This window comes from Macaca nemestrina, chromosome 15, assembly GCF_043159975.1.
Source record: "Macaca nemestrina isolate mMacNem1 chromosome 15, mMacNem.hap1, whole genome shotgun sequence".
NCBI classification, from domain to species: Eukaryota; Metazoa; Chordata; class Mammalia; order Primates; family Cercopithecidae; genus Macaca; species Macaca nemestrina.
In genome coordinates, this window is record NC_092139.1 from 25,742,942 (window position 1) to 25,765,529 (window position 22,588).

The 22,588-nt window shown below is 49.4% G+C and overlaps 1 protein-coding gene across 4 annotated transcripts in view; it reads right to left on the reverse strand.

The window, feature by feature from the left end:
* Nucleotides 1-378: 378 nt before the first annotated feature.
* The window catches only part of LOC105496344 (DEAH-box helicase 35), a 91,978-nt gene continuing 69,768 nt past the window's right edge, over nucleotides 379-22,588 (reverse strand). Inside the window, exons 20-24 of one of the 4 annotated variants that reach the window (XM_071079335.1) lie at nucleotides 21,276-21,347; nucleotides 17,715-17,826; nucleotides 13,300-13,414; nucleotides 10,427-13,205; nucleotides 8,348-9,644 (exon numbers count right to left, since the gene is read on the reverse strand). In XM_071079335.1, the coding sequence (XP_070935436.1) occupies nucleotides 13,370-13,414; nucleotides 17,715-17,826; nucleotides 21,276-21,347 (229 nt within the window). In that variant the 3' untranslated portion in view covers nucleotides 8,348-9,644; nucleotides 10,427-13,205; nucleotides 13,300-13,369. Of the gene's footprint in view, nucleotides 2,092-8,347; nucleotides 9,645-10,426; nucleotides 13,415-17,714; nucleotides 17,827-21,275; nucleotides 21,348-22,588 lie in introns of those variants that run through there. The other 3 variants (XM_071079333.1, XM_071079334.1, XM_011766689.3) reach the window with 3 other exon arrangements.

Genomic DNA, 22,588 nt, shown 5'->3' on the forward strand with positions numbered 1-22,588 from the left:
GGGATGTTAGGGGATATGGGCTTTGGACAGGCTGGTGTGCATATGAAAGGCAAGTTTGTAGGCCAGGCACGGTGGCTCATGTCTGTAATCTCAGCACTTTGGGACGCCAAGACAGGCGGACCACCTGAGATCAGGAGTTCAAGACCAGCCTGGCCAACATGGTGAAACTTCGTCTCCACTAAAAATACAAAAATTAGCCGGGCATGATGGTGGGCGCCTATAATCCCAGCTACTCGCGAGGCTGAGGCAGGAGAATCACTTGAACCCGGAAGGCGGAAGTTGCAGTGAGCCAAGATCGTGCCATTGCATTCCAGCCTGGGCAACAGACCAAGACTCCATCAAAAAAAAAAAAAAAAAAAAAAAGGCAAACTTGCCGGCAAGTTGTTCACTCTAAGAATTAGCTAGCCTCCCTAGGGGCAGTCCCTCCCTGGGTTCATCAGACTCCAAGATGTCAAAGCATCATAAAACACACAAAAATAAACTATTACTATCTTTATTGTACAGATGAGGAAATTGAGGTAGAAAGCTAAGGGTCATGCCAAGGTCACACAGTTGGTGAGTGGTGGCACCAGGACTTGAACCCAGACACTGCCATTCCACAGGCCAAGCCCTTCACCACTATGCCACATTGCCTTGTGCCAGGCCTGCTTCCAGACCAGGGGCTGCTCACTGGCTGGTCTCCAATGGACTAGCACCTGGAATGAGATGGGGCCAGGCCTTGAGACTGTGGCCTCATGGTCTTAGCACAGATGGGCACAGCTCTGGGATCAAGCTGTAGCTGCAAGCACCATGCCCTGGGGCAAGGCTCCTTGGTAGGTGCCCGGCCTCCTGTTCCCAGGGCCACTCCCCAGGTACTCTGGCCACTTCAGCCTGCAGGAGGAATGTCTGCAATGAACAAAAATGCAGAAATGGAGTGACCTGGGACAGTCTGGGTATTCCAGTGGCCCCTCAGATTTACTATGGCCCATCTGCTCCTCCTGGTAGGCCCTCGGGTCTGCAAGAGCCCTGATGGTGGAGAGGGGGCTGCGCGGGTGGCCCTCTCCTGGGGCTGGCTTTTGACCCCTCTCCTGCACCCACCCCAACTCCACTCTGAAGGACCCCGGCAAGCCAGGTCAATTATTAGAACTCCATAAAGGTTTGCTGGTGTTATTTGATTTTTGTCGTTGCTTTTTGTTATCATGAACTGGGCCTGTAAAATGGAGAGGTTCATGCCTTTCTTGGTGAAGTGGTCAAGATTTAAAGACGTGGTGGGTACAGTACAGCTTTTTGCAACGTGGACAGAGAAGGAGACACCGTCACGGGAGGTGCGGGGGCTCTTTTCACTCCGAGGCGTTCAGGCCGGGACCGAGCTGCTGGGGGAGTGCCCGGTGGGCAGGCAGTGAGCTCGCACCGGGCAAGATTTGGGTCTGACCCCTCCTCCCTGCACTCACCCCCTCCCTGGGCGCCAACAGCACCCGGAGCAGCGCAAGGGCGTCCTCGCTGCGCAAACGCGGGGCTCCAGCGCCGCCTGCCGGTCGCCGTGTGCAGCACCGACCCAGAGATCTCGCCGTGTCGGCTTGCGCTGGGGACGCGCGGGACACCCGGTTCCAGCAATCCCGGTGGGGGTCCGGCCTTGTTGGGCGTAGGGAACGCGGCTCTGCAGGACGGGCCGCCGCCGAGGGCATCGGCAAGCTTCGGGGTGTGGACCCTGCCTGCGCCAGCTGCAACAGTTTTGGGCAACACCGTGGCTTTTTGAGCCTCAGTCACTCCTTGCGGAGGACGAACAGGCTGGGAATTCGTCTTCTCCCACCGCAGCGTCCCTGCAACCTCGTTCTCGACGACGTCCTAGCCTCCCTTCTGGTCCAGTCCCACCCCCAACATTCCTCCTACCCTACTCGCTGGACACTTCCCGCAATTCCAAATCCCGGCGTGTGGCTCATCCACGTGAAAACCCTTCAGAGTTCCTGGTTGTCGCATAAAACGTTGCTTTCATATTAAAACGAACATGGACTCTGGGAGGCCGAGGCTGGACGATCCCCTGGGCCCAGGAGTTGAAGGTTACAGTGAGCCATGATCCCCACTGCACTCCAGCCTGGGCAACAAAGCGAGATTCTATGTAAAAAGAAGAAGAAGAAAAAAAAAACCTTAAAAAGTAAATAACACTAACATGGATCAGACAGAATGAAATTGAGAGAATGCGGAGCTGCCCAGCTCAGAGCCACCAAGCCCCTAGGAATCAGGGGAAGGAGGGCCCCAGAACTCCTGGCAAGCCAGCCAAGAGGAGACCCATTCTCCCAGGGAAACAGCATTGTCAAGGTGGGCTCTGTCTCCAAATCAAGCTCCAGAAACCAGGTCAGGAATTGGGACAGCGCACAGGAGGGATGGCTTGTCTATGCTCCTGCATGTCTGGGCCTCAGCTGACAGTGGTCCAGAAGGCTGGGCCCTGGAAGAGCTGGGCCAGAGGACCCACTTCTGAGATGGCATCATGGACCAGAACCCATGAGTGGCCTCTCCAGCATCCTGGTATCAGGTAGCTGGCTTGCTCTGGTGGCAGGGTCCCAGCAAGCCAGGCAGGAGCTGCATGGCCTTTCATGACTCAGCCTCAGAAGTCACAGCACATCACTTCACACAACCCTGGGTCAAAACAACCAGCAGCCTGGCCAGATTCATGAGAGGGACATAGACCCCACCTCTGCATAGGAGGCACGTCAAAGAATCTATGGGGAGGGGGGGAGGCACGGCACCCTACCATCTATTTTTTTTAAAAGACAGGGTCTCGCTGTGTTGACCAGGCTGACATGCAGTGGTACAACCGATCACAGCTCACTGCAGCCTCAAACTCCTGGGCTCAAGTGACCTTCCCGCCTCAACCTCATGAGTAGCTAGGACTAGAGACACACATACCACACCCGGCTAATTTTTTAAATTATTATTTTTTGTATAGACAGGGCCTATGTTGCCCAGGCTGATCTCAAACTCCTGGCCTCAAGCCATCCTCTGGCCTCAACCTTCCAAAGTGCTAGGATTATAGGCATGAGTCACCATGCCCAGCTCCATCTAGAAACTATGGTTTTGTGGCCTAGGGAAGGTGTCACCTGGATAAGGTATTGCCTATGTTTCACCTCCAAACTCAGGTGCTCCCTCCGGAAATGACACTGGTCCCTCCATCCCCACTGGATGAAAGGTGGCCAAGAGAGACCTCCCTGAACCAGCTGCAACAGCTGGGGGCCATGAGAGGGTGAGGCCATGGAAAGGGAACACTGCAGGAGATGGTCAAAAAAGCAACATGATTTGCCTCAACTGTCATTTCTTAAATCCAGACACTTATAGGGAAGGGAGGGGAAGTGAAGGACACACAGGGAATAATGGGGAGATCAAGGCACTGGGAGAAGAGTTCTTATAGTGCTCTGCCCTTCCATATCTGCTCTGCCAGGTTGTCAGAAGCAAGGAACCAGAAACACGGTCTACCTCCCCTGAGCTCATTGCCAGTTGTGGACAGCAGTGTGGGGACTCACTGCCTCCACGTGGCCAGCAGAGGGCAGCACAGCACTGCTGTGCTGCGTCAGATGCTGGGCAGCTTGGCAGGGCTAGTTCGGAGGACTCAGGACTCAACAGGACCAGACTCAGGACCCTCCACATCCCTGGCTAAGGATGGGCTGCAGCCTGGATGTGGGTCATGTTTTAGCACGTGAGCTCCAGGGAAGCAGGGACTGTGCTGTGTGTGCAGTGGTCTCTGATTTACAAGTGCTTCTGGGTGTGTCCGGTGTCAGTGAATTGTGTTGTGAAGGGCACGAAGGTGTCCATCAGATTGTTCCTGGGTGGTTCTGAGCAGTGTGTCCTGATGCCAACACTCACCTGGTGTCCAGCAGCTCCACGGGCCTTCCACTCACTGCTCCCCCTGAAAATTCCAGTGTCCCGAGCCCCAGGGCCAGGCGGGCCCCACTCCGGGCCTCTGTGCACCCCCACCTCCTGACATGGTCCTGCCCTCTGCTCAGATCCTGGTCACCTCTGGCCTCTGCCCGTCTTGAGGGTGGGGCCCTCATCACCACATCTGGTTTCTTCCAGGGGTGACTTCCTATCTCCCTTAAATAAAAGGAGTCCTCTTTGAAGGAGATTCGGGGACCTGCACACCACGGCACCAGGGAGGCTGGGATGGGCATGGAGGGAGGGGCAGCAGGTGCCCTCTGTAACACACACAGAGGGAGCAGAGGCTCCTGTTTCCTGAGCAAACCCTGACCCAGCTCCTTTCTGGAATTTTACAATGCAGCTCACTGTAGCACCTGTGCACATGGAAGGACAGGAGGGAGGGAGGGAGGGAGGCGGGTGGGAGAGAGGGAGGGAAAGAAGGAAGGAAGGAAGGAAGAAGGAAGGAGGGAAGGGAGGGAGGGAGGGAGGGAGGGAAGGGAGGGAGGGAGGAAGGAAGGAAGGGAGGGAGGGAGGGAGGGAGGGGAAGGCTGGCTCGCTGGTTTGATTATTACCGCATCGCACTGGTAAGGAAACTGAGTTGAAGAAAAAATGTCTTGCCAAGGGTCACAAAGTTATCTAATTTTGAGTGTGGGGCTTAAACCAGATCTCCTCCAGACCCAAAAGAGTATATCCTAAATGATCCCATGTGTATGAAATTCTAGAAAAGGCCAAGCTAGCCCATAGTGACAGAAAGCAGAATAGTGACGCCTGAGGCTGGGGGCAGTCGGGGTGGTCATTGACTACAGAAGATCATGAGAAACTTTTTGGATGAAAATGTTCTATATTTGATTTTGGTGGTCACTGTGGTGTACTGATTTGTCAAAACGTATTGACTACCCAATTAAATGAGTGCATTTATTATATGTAAATTATACCTCATTAAAGATGGTCGGTTTTTAATTCGGGTCTTCTGACTTGGAGCTCAGTGCTCCCGTCCTCCCTACTCAGGTGATGCCCAGTTGTGGTGTCACTAATCTGGGTCCTGTGGCCTGTAAGAGTTATCCACATACCCAAAGGGTGTCCGAATTCCATCTGTGCATGAACAAGATCAATCAAGAGAGCCTGTGAGGATGCAAAGCCCTTTTATCCTGATCCTGGCTGGGGCAACAGATTAATCAATTGGCAAAAATCCCATGTGAAAATTTAACTCTCATGCCTGTAATCCCAGCACTTTGGGAGGCTGAGGCAGGAAGATTGCTTGAGTCCAGGAGTTTGAGACCAGCCTGGGTAACATAGTGAGACCCTGCCTCTAAAAAAAAAAAAAAAAAAAAAAAAATTTAACTCCATCTATGCCCACTAAGAACAGGGTCAGGCATCATCACAGTGCAGGAGAAGTGACCTTGGTTTATTAATCTGGGGACAGGAAACCTACCCTGTCTCCCTAGAAGCTGAGTTCCCACGACCCCATCACCACTGGATCAGGAAATCGCCCCAGAATCTGCCTTCCTTCTGAGTCTGCAACTGAAGTCGGGAAGACGGAGGGCGATTTAGAACACCCTTCTCCAAGCAATGGAAAGCTTGGAGTAAGACTTACATTGAACAAGTTCCCTGGTGGCCTCTTCCAGTTTGCATACTGCCTCACTAACCTGGCCCAGATTTCTGCCTCCTACCAGGCAATCTTTGGAAAACCATATACCAGTGCTAATTAAACTGGTTCTAAATGATCAGCAAGCCCGAGAGAGGGAGCCACATCTGGGTGTAGCAAACACAGCTGAAGTCTACATGTTCCTCAGATGGCAAAAGCTCATCAAAGGATCTTTAAAGCCTTGGCGTACCCAGTTCTCTTTCGCCTCCTGAAGGCCAAAGGCTCAGAAGCACAGGGCCAAGTGCCGAAGTGGAGGGAACAAGAGTCCCTACGGACTGAGAGCATAAATTCCATCCTAAGGATACTGATCAGCAGGAAGGACTTAAATGATGCCGTCTGTCCTACTGGTTCCTGCCTTGGAAGTATGAAGGCACTCTGCCCAGATAAATCCCATAAGCTACCATCCATTTTAGTAGCCTATTTAATCATAAACTGGGGAGGGCTTCTCCAGTGAGTTCCTTCGCCTCTACTGAAAGGGGCCGCAGGGCTGCATGCCTTTGACTCCTTGGTGATTAGACAGGCTCTGTGGCTGTTGCTGGCTTTCAGACTGCCGGTGAAAATTAACTGTACCGTGGGGCATGTAGAATAAACATGAGTTAAAAGGGTGTCCCAAGGAGATCATGTATGAGTAAAAATGCGCTGTGATAGGGAAAGCAAGCATCAAAAAATGTCTCATGTTGCTGGCCGACTCACTCCATCCAGGGTAGAAATGGTTCCTGCCAGGATATGAGCTTGGAGGTGGGAGGCAGGCTCCTGAAGCCAACTCCACAACCTCCTGCCTCCCGGGGCCACTGGTGAGCAGGTCTAAAACCTTAGACAAGAAGGGCTACGTGTCCTAAAATCCACATCTCTTCCAGATGAACACTTATTCTCCCCATCTTGTTTTATTTCATTTTACATTTTCTTTTATTGCCAATCCTTGTTTCCTACCCCCAACCCCACAGGCAACGCTTCCAATGCACATCTTATTTGTACATATATTTGCAGTCGTATTGGTTTTGTGTGCATGTAGTTTTAGTCTCCGTGAACAGGACTATCACATCAGTTTCTTTCTTTCTTTTTTTTCTTTTTTTTTTTTTTGAGACGGACTCTAGCTCTGTTACCATGCTGGAGTGCAGTGGCACAATCTTGGCTGACTGCAACCTCAGCCTCCCAGATTCAAATGATTCTCCTGACTCAGCTTCCCCAGTAGCTGGGACTACAGGTGCACACCACCAAGCCCAGCTAATTTTTATATTTTTAGTAGGGACGGGGTTTCACCATGTTGGCCAGAATGGTCTCAACCTCTTGACCTTGTGATCTGCCCGCCTCGGCCTCCCAAAGTGCTGGGATTACAGCAGTTTCTTAATTCTTCCACTCAGCTATTTCTCAGGTCTGTGTTCTGTACTTATCCACAATGTTATCCAATACGTTGTCCCTGCACACTTCCCAGGGATGGACATTAGTCCCCACCCCATCCATCACACCAGTAAGCATCCTTACATGTGTCTCCTAAGGACCCGGGTGAGAATTGTGTTGGGAACACACCCCCCGAAGCAGAGTTTCTGGGTTGTGGGGCAGGAACACACTTTATTGGATAAGTAGTCCCAGGCGGCTCTCCAGGACGCCACACCAGCTGTGCCCAGAGGCTGCCGCATCTCCATCCACCACCTTTCCAGTTTGTCGGTATCTCATGGGTGCAGAGTGATGTCTAATTGTTGCTTTCGCGTGTGTTTTTCTGATGACTAACTCTGAATATCTCTTCGGTGGCTTGGTAGAGTTTTGGGTCTGCCTCTACACACTGCTTTCCATTCCCTTTGCCCATTTTTTTTCTGCTGGGGTTGTCTTTTCACTGGTGATTTATAGGAGCTCCTTGTGCATTCTTGACATTTAATCCTTTGTTTGAAATACCTTCCCCCAGCTCCCACACCTACATGTAGGCCTTTTGCCAACCACTAAAGCAAATTAAGCATAATAAGAAATGAAGAGGCCGGGCGCGGTGGCTCACGCCTGTAATCCCAGCACTTTGGGAGGCCGAGGCGGGCGGATCACGAGGTCAGGAGATTGAGACCACGATGAAACCCCGTCTCTACTAAAAAATACAAAAAATCAGCTGGGCACAGTGGTGGGTGCCTGTAGTCCCAGCTACTCAGGAGGCTGAGGCAGGAGAATGGTGTGAACCTGGGAGGCAGAGCTTGCAGTGAGCCAAGATCACGCCACTGCACTCCAGCCTGGGTGACAGAGCAAGACTCTGTCTCAAAAAAAAAAAAAAAAAAGAAATGAAGAAAAGGGGGGCAAAGGAAGTAAAGTAAAATGGGAAGTCAACTGTTGAGTTTTAAACTAATACACTAAAGTGGAAGATGAAAATCACAGAAAAGGCCAGACATAGTGGCTCACACCTGTAATCCCAGCTCTTTGGGTGGCCGAGGTGGGTGGATCACTAGAGCTCAGGAGTTTGAGACCAACCTGTGCAACACCAAGAAACCCCGTCTTTACAAAAATACAAAAATCAGCCAGGCATGGTGGCGCACGCCTGTGGTCCCAGCTACCAGGGAAGCTGAGGTGGGAGGATCACTTGAGCCCAGGAGGCCGAGGCGGCAGTGAGCCCATATTGCACCACTGCACTCCAGCCTGGGTGACAGAGCTAGACTCTGTATCAAAACAAAACAAAAAGAAACAAAAGAAGATCGCAGAAGAAAATATTCATAGAACCACAACAATGAAACTAAATAAGATTTTTTGTACCTAAATGTCCAAACTATAAGTTAAACAAGCAGAGCATTAAAAAAGACCAAGATGTTAACATAAATGTCGAGGAAAAAATACTTTTGAAGAACATTAAAAATCAACACAACTGCATTCTTTTTAAAACTTCACGGCAAAAAGGAAAATAATGCAGAGGTCAGAGAGGTGGAGGTTAAAGGGGCGAGGCACACCCATGAGGAAAAACAAAGAACAGCAAAGAAAAAACACAGGGACAGCAGACACCAGGCAAACTGAAGACCGCACCTGAAAACAGAACAAGCCTAAACTGCAGGGAAGAAAAGTAACCAAGAGAAAGAGGCTAAAATAAACAGCCTGAGGGTGAGCTGGTAAGGCCTTATCAGCCAGCTCCTGCTCTTCTGGGGTCTGAGGCGATGCAGAGGCTCATGGCAGTGGTGGGGACGTAGGAAGGATCTCAGGTGACCTTTGGGTCCTATATGGGTCCGCCCATCAGGCTGAGGCCAGCAAAGAGCCCAGCTAGGACATTCGTACTTGGAGCCACTGATGAGGTCATGGTCAAGAAGCCATGGGCTGGGTGTTCACCTGGCTACGGAGATCCTGGGGTATTAAATCCTGTACCTGTGCCACTTCTCCCTTGTGAACCGCCCAGCCTCCCTAGCCTGCTCATTGCCTTCAGGAGAGCCCACAAGTGGGAGTGGTGGCCACGTGTGCCAGAGGGCCTGGGGGAACGCTGCGCTGGGAATCTCTTTGGCCACACTTAAGCAGGCAAGGAGACACCCTGTTCCAGCAAGTCCAATGCCACCCAAGAGTACAAAAGGGAACATCGCCAGGATTCACCAGAGACGTCATCCTTGCTTGCTGGAGGGAGCAATGACTGTGAGGACCCAGGGATAAGCCCTCTCCAGACCGCCTGCCACGCAAACTCCACCTGCTCATCCACAGTAGCCAGCTGTTGGTGCAATTATTTGATTGGCTATTTCCAGTTCCAATGACTCAGAAAAAAAGAAGAAGAAAAAAAAAAAACAGATTTAACTGACAAGAAATCCAGAGTTCCATCATCCTATTTCATCACAAATTAGAAGGCTGAGGAGAAAATCCAGATGAATCATTGCAGAGCGGAAAGTATGTGATCTTATCTTGAGGTGAAGAAGGGATATGGGGCTGAGACCTGCCAACTCGAACTCTTCCAGGGGATAGAAATGTCCCCCAGCACTGCCAAAGTTCACTTGAAACCCAGGTGGGTGCTTGGCAGTTCAGATCCACTTCCCAGAACGATGATCTTGGTGCTGATGCTGCCAGATGCCCTGCCTGGCCCACTCAGCCACAACCCAATAGTTCCCAGACTTGAGGATTACATCAGTTTTTGTTTCATCATTTTGAATTGGTTTTTAATTGGGTGACAGATGAACAACTGTTGATTCCAAAGAAAACATTAAAAAATAAAACCACCATCTACTATCACCATCATTTCCTAAAAGCATCTTAGCACCAAGAAGACTAAAGGATGGCCGGGTACTCTGGCTCACGCCTGTAATCCCAGCACTTTGGGAGGCCAAGGCGGACGGATCACTTGAGGTCAGAGTTTAGACCAGCCTGGACAACACAGTGAAACCCCGTCTCCACTAAAAATACAAAAATTAGCTGGGTGTGGTGGCAGGTGCTTGTAATCCCAGCTACTCTGGAGACTGAGGCAGGAGAATCACTTGAACCCGGGAGGTGGAGGTTGCAGTGAGCCAAGATCATGTCATTGCACTCTAGACCGGGTGACAGAGCAAGACTCTGACTCAAAATAAATAAATAAATAAATAAATAACACTAAAGGATGGTCTTTTATAGAGAATAAACTTAAGCTTTATAAAATGCTCATTACTACAGATTACTCATTTTTGCAGGACTCAGGAAAATTCATAGTGGGCTGACATTGATGCCTGCTGCCACAACCTGCCTGGGGTTGAATCCCAAGCCCGCAGATCTGTGTTCTGGGGAAACACATGAGGGGGACTGGGCTGGGGTCTAAGCACACTTGTGAAGAAACAATTTATCAGCTTTCACTCAGACCTGACGCTCTGATCTCCCCGGCGGGGGCTACCTGTCCACTGGGCTACCTGTCTTCACATCTTCAACTCCTGTCCCCAGGATTCCCAAGCCCACCACTTCATCAGAACCACCCGAGATGGGGCTTTGATAACTTACAGCTTCCCCGGCCTCACTGCCAGACATCCAGGCTTGTGGCTCCAGGATGGAGTCTCATGGTTTTCCAGATTTAGGCCCCTTGGCCTGAGCTTCTCTCCCCCAGCCACCCAACCCTCTGGTCAGCAGCAGACGTCCTTGCTCAGACTAGATGTGTCAGCCACACGCTGTCAGCGCCGGGCCCTGCAAAACAGAGCTGAGGGCAGGCAAGGAAACACCCTGTTCCAGCAAGTCCCTGGAAAACAGAGCTGAGGGCAGGGCTGGGGTGCTGGGGACAATCCAGGACTGAATGGCAGGGCCTGGCCCATGAAACTGGAGCAGCACTGGTAGCAGGCTGTGCTGACACCAGGACAAAACAGTGGAGATGGGAGCATGGAGCTGAGGCACTAAGCAGCTCTCCAAGTTCATGGCCCACATGAAATGCTCAGCAGTGAGGTATAGCCAGGCAAGAACATGAGAGCGGTCTGTCCTCTCACCAGGAAAGCATCTTATCGTGGGGCAGTCTCTGTGGATACAGCCCTGGCCTTAACAACCCCTACTGGACCTCTGCCATCTCCTGCCACCCTGTCCTTCTCGCGTGCCCAGCTCCATCCTGGTCCACTCATCTGGTTATTTGTTGTCAAGCATCTCCACCTCATTCCTGTGCCATGCACATGGCCTGAGGGCTCAACATTTGCTGGCTGGACTGAGCCGTGCGCTGGCTGAACCAGGGGCTCCCCATGACAACAATGTCCAACCCCTGGGGAAACCAGCTGTGGCAGAGAACTGGCAGGGTCTCTGCAAGCCACCAACACAGAAAGCTGCCATCTCTGGGCCTACAGGGCACCACCGCCTCCATGCTTTCCAGCGCCAGCTTCTCTCTGCCCTCTCACTTGCTCCAAAGGGAAGACACAGCAATGCTGTGGGTAATTGCACTAGCAGTATCTGAAGACCTGTGTGGAGCCCAAAGGGACGAATTCTGTGGAACTACTAGTACTGTGAGGTACTAGGCCCTGCTGTCACATCTGTGGGCCAACAATGGGAATAGGGATACAGATCTGCAACAAACGAAGTCAAAAGCTCTCATCTCTCTCACCCAGGCCGGGCCCCACTCCCTGGCGAGTTGAGGGCTCCCAGCCTGGTGTTCACCACTACTGTAAAGGGGAGTCCCCATGAGCCCAGGATTTCGCAGTTGCTTCGGACAGCGAGGACCTGCCCCACCCATCGCAGACTGTGATATAACACAGGACACAACAATGGGAGGTGTCCCCGGGGGAGCGCTGCCCTCTGAGAAGTGGAGGGACAGAGGGGAGGCATGTGCTCAGGATCAGGGGCCCAGGGGTAGGGGCAGCATGCAGGGACGGGCTTGCCTCTGGGTGCTCCCTCCAGACTGTCCAGGCTCCCGGTGGACTCTGGTCTCCAACCTGAGGGTGTGAACCCTGTACCTCCCCTTCCACCACCACATAAGCTTTGTAGGATCAGCCCCAGTCCTAAAGCCAAGCTTGAAAAATAATGTTTCTGACCTCTCTACAGGGAGATCCCAATTGGAAATGGCAAGAATTAGCACCTCTTTGGGACTTCTTTTAATGTCCCACAGTTTACTCTAATCAGGTCTTGAGGTCAATCAGTCACATCATCTTGCTTTAGGGGGCTTCCTGTGTCCCTGAGATCCCAAAGCTGCTGTATGCCACAGCATTAAGTTTCTTAGCTAATGTGAGGCCCTCACTCCGAACAATTCATTAGAACATCTTCACATATAGACCATGAGAACCAGCTGTGGGAGGGAATATATTTACTTTAGGTATAAAGGTTTACTATTATTAACAAGTTATCACTATTATTTACATGTTTATAAAATGGAAATAAAAATGACATACACATTTGGTGCCAAAAGTGGCACATCCAAACTAATATCAGTACAAAAATAAATTTTCAAGCTATGTGTTTTTAAAATAAAGGTCATTGAAACAGTAAGGGGGAAAAAATCTGCATCTGGCATGTGTTGAAATGCAATCATCATCACAGCAAAGCAGCCCTGGGGCAACAAAACCAGTGCCTGCTGGAAGAACCACCCCCGCGTGCTCTTGCAAGACGCCAAGCAAACAAACAAAAAAACAAATATACCAGTTATGTTCCTGAGCTACAGAAGTTTAGGGCGTCTAAACTGTTGTGAATCCCTGCTAAAGAGGAGACCCTGTGGGATCGGAGCTGATGAACTCTCCTGAGTGCTCGGCTAGTGTGGCACCAGGACCTGGCTCTCCTGAGTGCTCAGCTAGTGTGGCACCAGGACCTGGCACTGCACTGAGAAGACGCTAAGCCCACTTGCGAAACAGAAATCCTCAGCGAACACAAAACAGCGCACGAGTCCTCTCTGTCAATCACCAATCCCTTGCAAATCTCCTGGCTGCAGATAAACAGGGACAAGGGCTGAGGACAGACAGAAGCCACTGGGTTTGGGAGCCCCTGTGCCCATCAGACATGCCTCTTGGTGGTTTCGGCAGAGATCCCCGATGTTTCGTTCCTTTGTAGATACATGCTTGTTCACAAACTTGGCAGCGGACCTCATTGGTTAACACAGCCGTGGCCCCAGCAAACCATTCCTCTGTCCACCCCACATGGTATTTCAGCCTTCACTTTCCTCCTTGTTTCCCACAGAGCTGGGCCAGGACTGCGTGCCTGCTGGAAGTGGCATGCTGGGTTAGTGAGCGTGCTGAGTGAGCCAACTCCCACTCTGCCCGCGGCAGCACAGAAGGATGTCTGCCCATGCACAGAGTCCTCCGGGATCCCAGCAAGGATGCAAATGCTGTGGGCAGTAGGAAGAAAGGGATAATGAACAGGCCGCAGCCCCCTTCAGAGCAACCGAACATTCTACAGGAGCTGGTGCCAGCTCACCCCACCTGGGGCCAGGGGCAGCAGCATGGAGGAGAGGACACCAGCAGTCCCTGCAGCTGCGGCTGTGGGCTCCTCTCACTGGTCCTGGACCTTGGCCCTTTTGGCTTTCAGGGACAGGTGCTGCAAGAGAAGAGAAGACACTCCAGTTGGGGTTGATTAGACAAAGAAAGCAGACTGCAACATACTCCCCTTATGAATGACCACATCAAATCTTCCATCTGGTCCACACCTTCCCAGTAAATGCTGTTCATGAAAGAGCGTGGAAGGAAAAAGCCCAAGTGGCCAATGAAGAAGCAGACCTTAAGTCAGCCGCCAGCAACCCGAGCCACAGTGGCTGAAGCTGGTTATACAGGGCTCTGCAGAAGCTGTCAAGGCAAGGTTTTCTTTTTGAGACACGGCTCTCCTCCTGCCCCAGTCTAGAGGACAGCACCGCAGCCAGACACCTGTGCTCAGGAGACTGGGCTCAGGCTGGAAGTGACCTCAAATCTCCAGGAAGTTCCTGACAACAGTCAAGAAAAAGTATCCTCTCTTTAGGAACAAGGAAGTCAATTTACCAAGTGTCTCAACACGCCAGGTACCCATGGAGTACCTGGCTCAAGGATGGAGATAAAGACACGGCCTCTGCCCACATGGAGGGTACAAGCTTGCTGGGAAGACAGAAAGGACACCTCCTAGTGACACTTTTTTTTCCCCCAGAAATGTCACTTTCTACCATTATGAATAACATGAAGCACAACATTATAATCATAGGCATCAGATAATAGGATTGGAAGATGAAGTATTTTTTACATTCTAAAGCAAAGCTGAAAGTGGCAGAAATCCTTAAATATAACTTTGAGCCAGGGTGTGTGAATATAAGCTTTTAACGAAAGACCTCCCTCCACTCATCAACTGGGATACCCCGACAGCCCATTACTAATCATCAATAACCAAGAGATCCCTGAGCCGTGCCACCTAACACATAGTGAGAGCCTCACACGAGAGCGCCCACCCCGCCTGCTCCAGGGCCGGTGTGCCCACTCCTTAGCACATCCATACGGCCTCACAACATCAAGCCGCATCGCCCCCAGAGAGAACTGCAGGCCCTGACAAAATGGAGACACAGCGCACCACCAAGTGTGACGTGAGAGACAACAGAGCGAACGGGACCCAGGTCTAAATGAGCTACGAGAACTCAGACTTTCTATCTGCTTACACCTGAGGGAGGATCACTACAGACTCTTGCAAAGGCCACGTTAAAGGAGTTTTCCCTAATAATGAAGATATCTCTGAGAAGAAGGAAAAATAATTTATCTTTTCTTTTTTTTTTCCTTTTTGTGGAGAACGGGGTCTCGCTATATTACCCAGGCAGGTCTCAAACTCCTGGGCTCAAGTTATCCTCCCGCCTCTGCCTCCCTGAGAGCTGGGATTACAGGCATGAGCCACCGCGCCTGGCCAAGGAAAAATAATTTAAAAGCCAGAAGGCAAATCTCTGAATAGGCCACCCCGTTCTTCCCCTGTCTAGCTGTAGGTCTTGCTGAATTTCTCTGAATTCTCTCCTCTCTACACATCACCTGATATAACCCCTACAGCTAATGTTAGACATCCACGGCCTTAGCTTGGGGATGGGAGATGACGCCATTGTGCCTGTGGGGCCATTTTTGGTGCTTGTTTCTGGGAAGAATGTTGAATATAAACAAAGCTGACTCTGAACCATTTCAGGCCTCCATACAGGGTGAGAGCAACATTCCGAAAAACAGCAGTGATGGAAAGTCTCCAAAGGTGCCAGGAACAGAGCTGCAAATGATCTGTGGGCTGTGGATGGTTGCGAGGCGCTGCACTGTGTTTAACAAAGGAACATCTACCGTACATGGGCAACCCCTGCAGATCTGGAGGCTCTCTGAGAAATCAATCTGCTTTGGACAAGTTTACAGTAGAAGTGCCCTTGGACTATACAGTTAAGAAATAACACAAGTTTCTCTGTGGTTTGGGGACCATCACTATACAATGAGATTGTTGTACTAGGTGATTTCTTTTTTTTTCGACAGAGTCTCACTCTGTCGCCCAGGCTGGAGTGCAGTGGCGTGATCTCGGCTCACTGCAGCCTCCACCTCCTGGGTTCAAGTGATTCTCCTGCCTCAGCCTCCCAAGTAGCTCGGATTACAGGTACATGCCACCATGCCCGGCTAATTTTTGTATTTTTAGTAGAGACGGGGTTTCACCATGTTGGCCAGGCTGGTTTCGAACTCCTGGCCTCATGTGATCTGCCCACCTCAGCCTCCCAAAGTGCTGGGATTACAGGCGTGAGCCACCGTCCTCAGCCGCACTAGGTGATTTCGAAAGGTCTGTCACAGCCTCTCTAAAAATACTCTGATGACAGTGGAGGTGATGGGCTTAAAAAAAAAAAAAGCCATTTGGAGAGAAGAGACAGATGCAGAAATCTGGGCTTGTCATTTTCTTCAAACTTCTGAAGCTATTTGCTCTTTAATTTTGTGGGTTTGACCTAAAGAAACTGGAATTTTGAGCTGAGAAGGGAAAATGACTCAGCTTCTGGGCTAATTCTGTTTCCAAGAGTCTAAATGAATCCAAGACAATTTCAGGCTTATCCTTCTCTGGCTGTCTGCATCTTCTCACTCGAACAGGCACTTTGACCACTGCACCATTCCTCTTTCAACCACTAGTTTACCTTTCTAATCCCTTCTCTTGGACGCCTGAAGTCTGCTGCTTTCCACCTGAGAGGTTTTGAAGGAAAAGACTTTCTTTCACCAGGTTTCTTCTTATCAACCTAATTCAGCAAAGATAACACTCTGCATTTTTATCAGTCCCTGCAGGCTGATGTGCTTTCTAGCTGAAATATCTGAATTGGGATGTGTGAAGAACTATAGAGGTGTCAAATGGTTTTTGTTTGATTAGATAAAAATATTATAAAATTTTGAGAGGGCAATTTCCCTTGACTTTGCTGGAGTGGGAGAGATGGAGATTCTTCCATTTACAGGGTCACAAATTCAAATGTCTCCAAGAGTGGAGCAGGCAAGTAAGCAAGTGGGGCTGTGGCACCTGGCGATGTCACTGACGGCAGGCAGCCACCCCTAAGCCCGTGATGCCACCACGCAGGAATTCAGGCCTAGTGTTACCAGACTAACCATGTCTTTCAAGATAAACCAGAAATTCATGTTTAATATGAAATCTCCCAATTTTTAAATGTGGCAATCAATTCAAATAACGCTTTGAAAACACTGTGTAGTCCAATTCTGGCCCTCATGGAGAAAAAGGTTTCAGACTTTCCCTTCTGCTGTAAACAACAGTAAACTTGGGCAAAATATGTAAAGCAAGTATTTTCAGGCAACAAACAGCCCAGGGCTGTAACTCTTTTTAAAAAGGAGCTGGGCGTGGTGGCTCACACCTGTAATCCCAGCACCTTGGGAGACCCAGGCGGGCGGATCACCTGAGGTCAGGAGTTCAAGACCAGCCTGGCCAATATGGCGAAACCCTGTCTATACTAAAAATACAAAAATTAGCCAGGCATGGTGGCGCACACTTGTAATCCCAGCTATTAGGGAGGTTGAGGTGGGAGAATCACTTGAACCCAGGAAGCAGAGGTTGCAGTGAGCTGAGACTGTGTCACTGCATTCCAGCCAGGATGACAGAGCAAGACTCTGTCTCAAAAATAAATAGATAAAAATAAAAAAGGAACTGGTGGGCATGGTGGCTCACACCTGTAATCCCAGCAATTTGGGAGACCAAGGCAGGAGCACCACTTGAGCCCAGGCATTCCAGACTAGCCTGGGCAACATAGTGAAACCCCATCCCTGAAAAAAATTTTTTAATTAGCTCAGGCCAGGCCTGCTGGCTCATACCTGTAACCCCAGCACTTTGGGAGGCTCAGGTGGGTGGATCACTTGAGGCCAGGAGTTTGAAACCAGCCTGGCCAACATGGTGAAACCATGTCTCTACTAAAAATACAAAAAAAAAAAAAAAAAAAGAAAGAAAGAAATGAGCCAGGTGTGGTGGCACACACCTGTAATCCCAGCTACACGGGGGCTAAGGCAGGAGAATCGCTTGAATCCAGGAAGCGGAGGTTGCAGTAAGCCATGATCGCACCATTGCACTCCAGCCTGGGCGACAGAGTGAGACTCTGTCTCAAAAAAATATAAAAATAAAAATAAAAGAGAAATAGTTTGGAAGAACAAAAGGAGAAAAAGCGATACCTTTTTTTTTTTCCTTATGAGGTTAGGGGGATTTATTTTTAATTGCACTTCACTATGAATTAAACGCTAGAGTGCTTTCTCAGAATGTTTTGGGGATATGGTAATAGCCTTTCCACCCTATGCACCACTAGGAGGAACACACATAGGGCATTAAATTGGAGAAAAAGAGTACATTTAAAAACATGGAGAGGCTGCTAACAGGTGGCTGGGACACAGGCTCTGTTCATTCCTACCGTTCCTTGTTGATAAAAGTGTGGAGCCAGCTCCAACAGCCAGGCCGATTCAATGGCAGTCACATCTCTCATGTAATACTTGGAGGTCTGTATAACTTCGTTATAGATAACCCTGAAATGAGAAAGAAACATGAGCTAATTTCCCCCTCTTGTGATGACAGTCAGGAACCACCCTCTTTTGATGACAGTCAGGATCCACAGTTAGACATGCTGTTTCCTTTAACAGGTTCTACTCTGTGTGCCAGACACTGTGCTAAACACATGCATTTATGTTGCTCACCAAAGCCTCAAGACCTAAGTGCTGGGTAATGGTGTGTCCATTTTTCAGATGAGACTCTAAATCCTAAATGACTTCTGGGACATCTCAGTTATCCGCGAAGGACCTTTCTGGATCCTGCATCTGCATTTACAGAACTCTGAACTGAGCCTAATGACTTTATTAGAAAATGCAGAAATAGAGGCAAAGGCTTGCCTGATTCTGAAAGAGGCTGGGAACTGACTGTAAAGAGACACAAAGGAATTTTCTAAAATGATAAAAACATTGTATAACTTATGTGGGTCCAGGTTACATGTATACACATTTGTCAAAACTCATCTTGCATTGTAAATAAATTATAAAAAATGTTTCTGAGGCTCAGGTAATAGACAACCAAAGAGCCAAGAGCATAATATCCAGTCCCCAGATTTTAGGTGTGCATATGAGTAGATACTAGTTTCCAAAACATCCCAAGTGCTGAATCAGGGCTTCCCGCGTAACTATTAACACACCAGCCACTCTGCGGTTCCCTACTCCTCAAAAACCAGTAAACGAATCTCAGCTGACGAAAGGAAAAAGGAGGACCCCCTGCAAAGCGGCCGTGATGGGGGAGCCCTTTCTTTGCCACTTGAACGGTGTGGCGCTGCTTCAGGCTGGCTCTATTTCCCCAACCTTTCTTTGCCCTTCAGAGCTCCTTAGGAATGAAGCAAGAAAAAGAAAAGCCTTTCTCTTTTAAGCAACTCCCAAATTTAACCACCCAAAAGTCAGCAAAAAAAGGATCTAAAACTGAGGTTTTGCATCTCTCTTGATTTAAAAAAGTAATTTTTTTTTTTTTAAAGGCTGGGTCTCGCTCTGTCACCCAGGCTAGAATGTAGTGGTGCAATCATGGCTCACTGAAGCCTCAACCTCCTGGGTTCAAGCGATCCTCCTGTCTCAGTCTCCTGAGCAGCTGGTACTGCAGCCATGTGCCACCATGCCTGGCTAATTTTTTTTTTTTTTTTTTTTTGAGAGTTGACGTCTGGCTATGGTGCCCAGGCTGGGACTGAACTCCCGACCTCAAGCAATCCTCTGGCCTCAGCCTCCCAAAGTGCTGAGATTACAGATGTGGGCACTCTTGAAATTCTCCTGCACACACGAGTGTGCATATCCTGGCCACATTAGTGTGGTCACTGGGTAACATTTCTAAACCCAGAATTGACCAAGGTGCTCTCAACCTAAGAAACTTCTAGGTCTGCACTGGCTACAGGATAAATCTGATTCCTTGGTCTAGGGAAATAGAACTCAAACTTTACTGCCCAACAGAAACATCTGGAGGGCTTGTTAAAATGGAGTCCTGGGCCCTAGTCCAGTTTCTGACTGAATGGAACTTGGCATGGCCTGAGAAGCTGCATTTCATACAAGTTTCCAGGTGATACTGATGCTGGGCTGGAGACCACACTTTGAAAGCTGCAGTTCTAGGGTACAAAGTGTTTGACCACAGACCTTCTTGCCTTCAAATCTACCGCCAGCTTCTCTCCCTCTCTTCACACATGCCCCACCCTTTTTCCCAGGGCTTCTCCATCTTCCAACTGGAGAAGGACAAATTGTTGTTGTCTGCAAAATTTCCAACCTGGGCAGGGCATGGTGGCTCATGCCTGTGATCCCAGCTCTTTGGGAGGCCAAGGCAGGTGGATCACCTGAGGTCAGGAGTTTGAGACCAGCCTGGTCAACGTGGCAAAACCCTGTCTCTACTAAAAATACAAAAATTAGTTGGGCGTGGTGGCACACACCTGTAATCCTAGCTGCTCAGGAGGCTGAGGCAGGAGAATCACTTGAACCCCGGAAGTGGAGGTTGAAGTGAGCCAAGATTACACCACTGTACTCCAGCCTGGGCAACAGAGTGCGACTGTCTCAAAAAAGCAAAATCCAATCCATGGTTGATCAGTACTTTTAATCAATACTTTTTATTGGTAAAATACAATATAAATGAATTCTAGAAAAATGAAATTGTAAACAAGAAAAATGTAAGTCCCCAATTTTTATTATTAAATTGGACAAACCTAAACTATTGAAATGCCATAAAGATGTCTAAAGACAAACCTAAACTTAACCACTGAAATGCTATAAAGATGACTCTAGACTTCTGTGCTTACCTCTCTCTTCCCAGGCAGTGTTACAGAGCAGCACCATTTCATAGGCCACCCATACTAATGATTCCCCATTTTCCAAACACAAGAGGCTCCTTTATGTTCCATGGTTCTGGCCCTGCTACTTCTCTACCTGGAACGCCCTCCGGGTCCTTTCTGCCTGAACACTCTTGTTTCCAGGTTCAGATGAATGTTATCTCCTCCATGAAGCCTGCCCTGATTCTCACTGGCACATGATGTGCCAAGCCCAGCACTTCATCCACGCCACTAGGCCCTTCCCCCAAGGTAGCTGACTCTGTGTCTGTCTCTATGTCAAAACTGTGGGCTGGGGCCGGGTGCGGTTGCTCACGCCTGTAATCCCAGCACTTTGGGAGGCCGAGGTGGGTGGATCACCTGAGGTCAGGAGTTGGAGACCAGCCTGGCCAACACAGTGAAACCCCATCTCTTCTAAAAATACAAAAATTAGCCAGGTGTGATTGCACACATCTATAGTCTCAGTTACTCAGGTGGCTGAGGCAGAAGAATCACTTGAACCTGGGAGGCAGAGGTTGCAGTGAGCCAAGACAGCATCACTACACTCCAGTCTGAGCAACAGAATGAAACTCTGTCTCAAAAAAAAAAACAAAACTGTGAGCTGGGATCCCAATTCATCTCTGCATAGCTGTGCCTCGTGCAGGGCTAAGCATCTAGTCAGTGGGTGAAAATGAACGTTTGCTTAGTGGATGAGTGAGTAGACAAATATCACTGTTTGCTTAAGGAGATCTTTGCCAGAGCAGAAATTCTTTTTTTTTTTGACATGGAGTCTCGCTCTGTCACCCAGGCTACAGTGCAGTGGTGTGATCTTGGCTCACTGCAACCTCTGCCTCCCAGGTTCAAGCGATTCTCCTGCCTCAGCCTCCCGAGCAGCTGGGATTACAGGCGTGCCCATCACGACCGGCTAATTTTTGTATTTGTAGTAGAGATGACGTTTCACCATGTTGGCCAGGCTAGTCTTGAACTCCTGACCTCAGGTGATCTGCCTGTATTGGCCTCCCAAAGTGCTGGGATTACAGGCATGAGCCACCACGACCGGCCCAGAGCAGAAATTCTAGAGGCAATGTCAAGAAACACGTATAGGAGAAAACCAAGAACATGGCCCTGCTCAAAGCAGGCACAGGCTAAACAGCAGGACATGCTTACCAGCGAGGCGGTTTCTCTGCATAGAGGACTGACACAGGGTGTATGTGCAGCTCATGGTCATCACGGATGGTCCTTGGAACATAGAAGAATTTTTGTCTGAAGCACATTTTAAATACTTATAGCAAGACTTTCCCACAGGTATTTTTAATACTACCAAAAAATGCATGCAGACTGAACTTGTCACAAGCAAAACAATTATCTCCATCTTCTCTTATAACCTTTCTCAATCCCTCCCTGGCTGCCACCCCAGAAGTCAACAATAAACCATGTGGAAAAGAGAAGAGGAGAAAAGCAACATCTGGACACTCAGAGAAAACATTTGGGAATAAAATGCTCTGCCTATGTTTATGTGTATCTTCTGCAGGTGCTCTTTCAAAACAATTTCCTTTAGAATGGAAATAACACATGTGATTTCTTCTAAAATCTAAAAAGCAAAGTTAAATACTAAAGATAATGACTATAGGGGGACGTAATGATAATGAAAAAAGAAAGCTCACAGCCAGGCACGGTGGCTCATTACTACAATCCCAGCACTTTGGGAGGCCAAGGTGGGCAGATCACCTGAGGTCGGGAGTTCAAGACCAGCCTGGCCAACATGGAGAAACCCTGTCTCTACTAAAAATACAAAATTAGCTGGGTGTGGTGGCGCATGCCTGTAATCCCAGCTACTCGGGAGGCTGAGGCAGGAGAATCACTTGAATCTGGGAGGCAAAGGTTGCGATGAGCCGAGATCACCCCATTGCACTCCAGCCTAGGCAATAAGAGCAAAACTCTGTCTCAAAAAAAAAAGAAAGCTCGGCCGGGCGCGGTGGCTCAAGCCTGTAATCCCAGCACTTTGGGAGGCCGAGACGGGCGGATCACAAGGTCAGGAGATCGAGACCATCCTGGCTAACCCGGTGAAACCCCGTCTCTACTAAAAAATACAAAAAACTAGCCGGGCGAGGTGGCGGGCGCCTGTAGTCCCAGCTACTCCGGAGGCTGAGGCAGGAGAATGGCGTGAACCCGGGAGGCGGAGCTTGCAGTGAGCTGAAATCCGGCCACTGCACTCCAGCCTGGGTGACAGAGCAAGACTCCGTCTCAAAAAAAAAAAAAAAAAAAAAAAAAGAAAGCTCAATACTGGACTATTAATTTCTCTGAAATAGTACTTCCAATTCCAACTCAGAAGAATGATCTGTTTCTTGGGGGAAGCGCTTCAAGTGCTGGAGAGCGCCTCGTTGGTGCTGTAATAAAGCCAGTATCCTGGGGTCCTGGGCTGTCCTACCAGGTGGTGGTGAGCTGATTAATACTAAATGTTGTCTCAAAGGAATGACTAG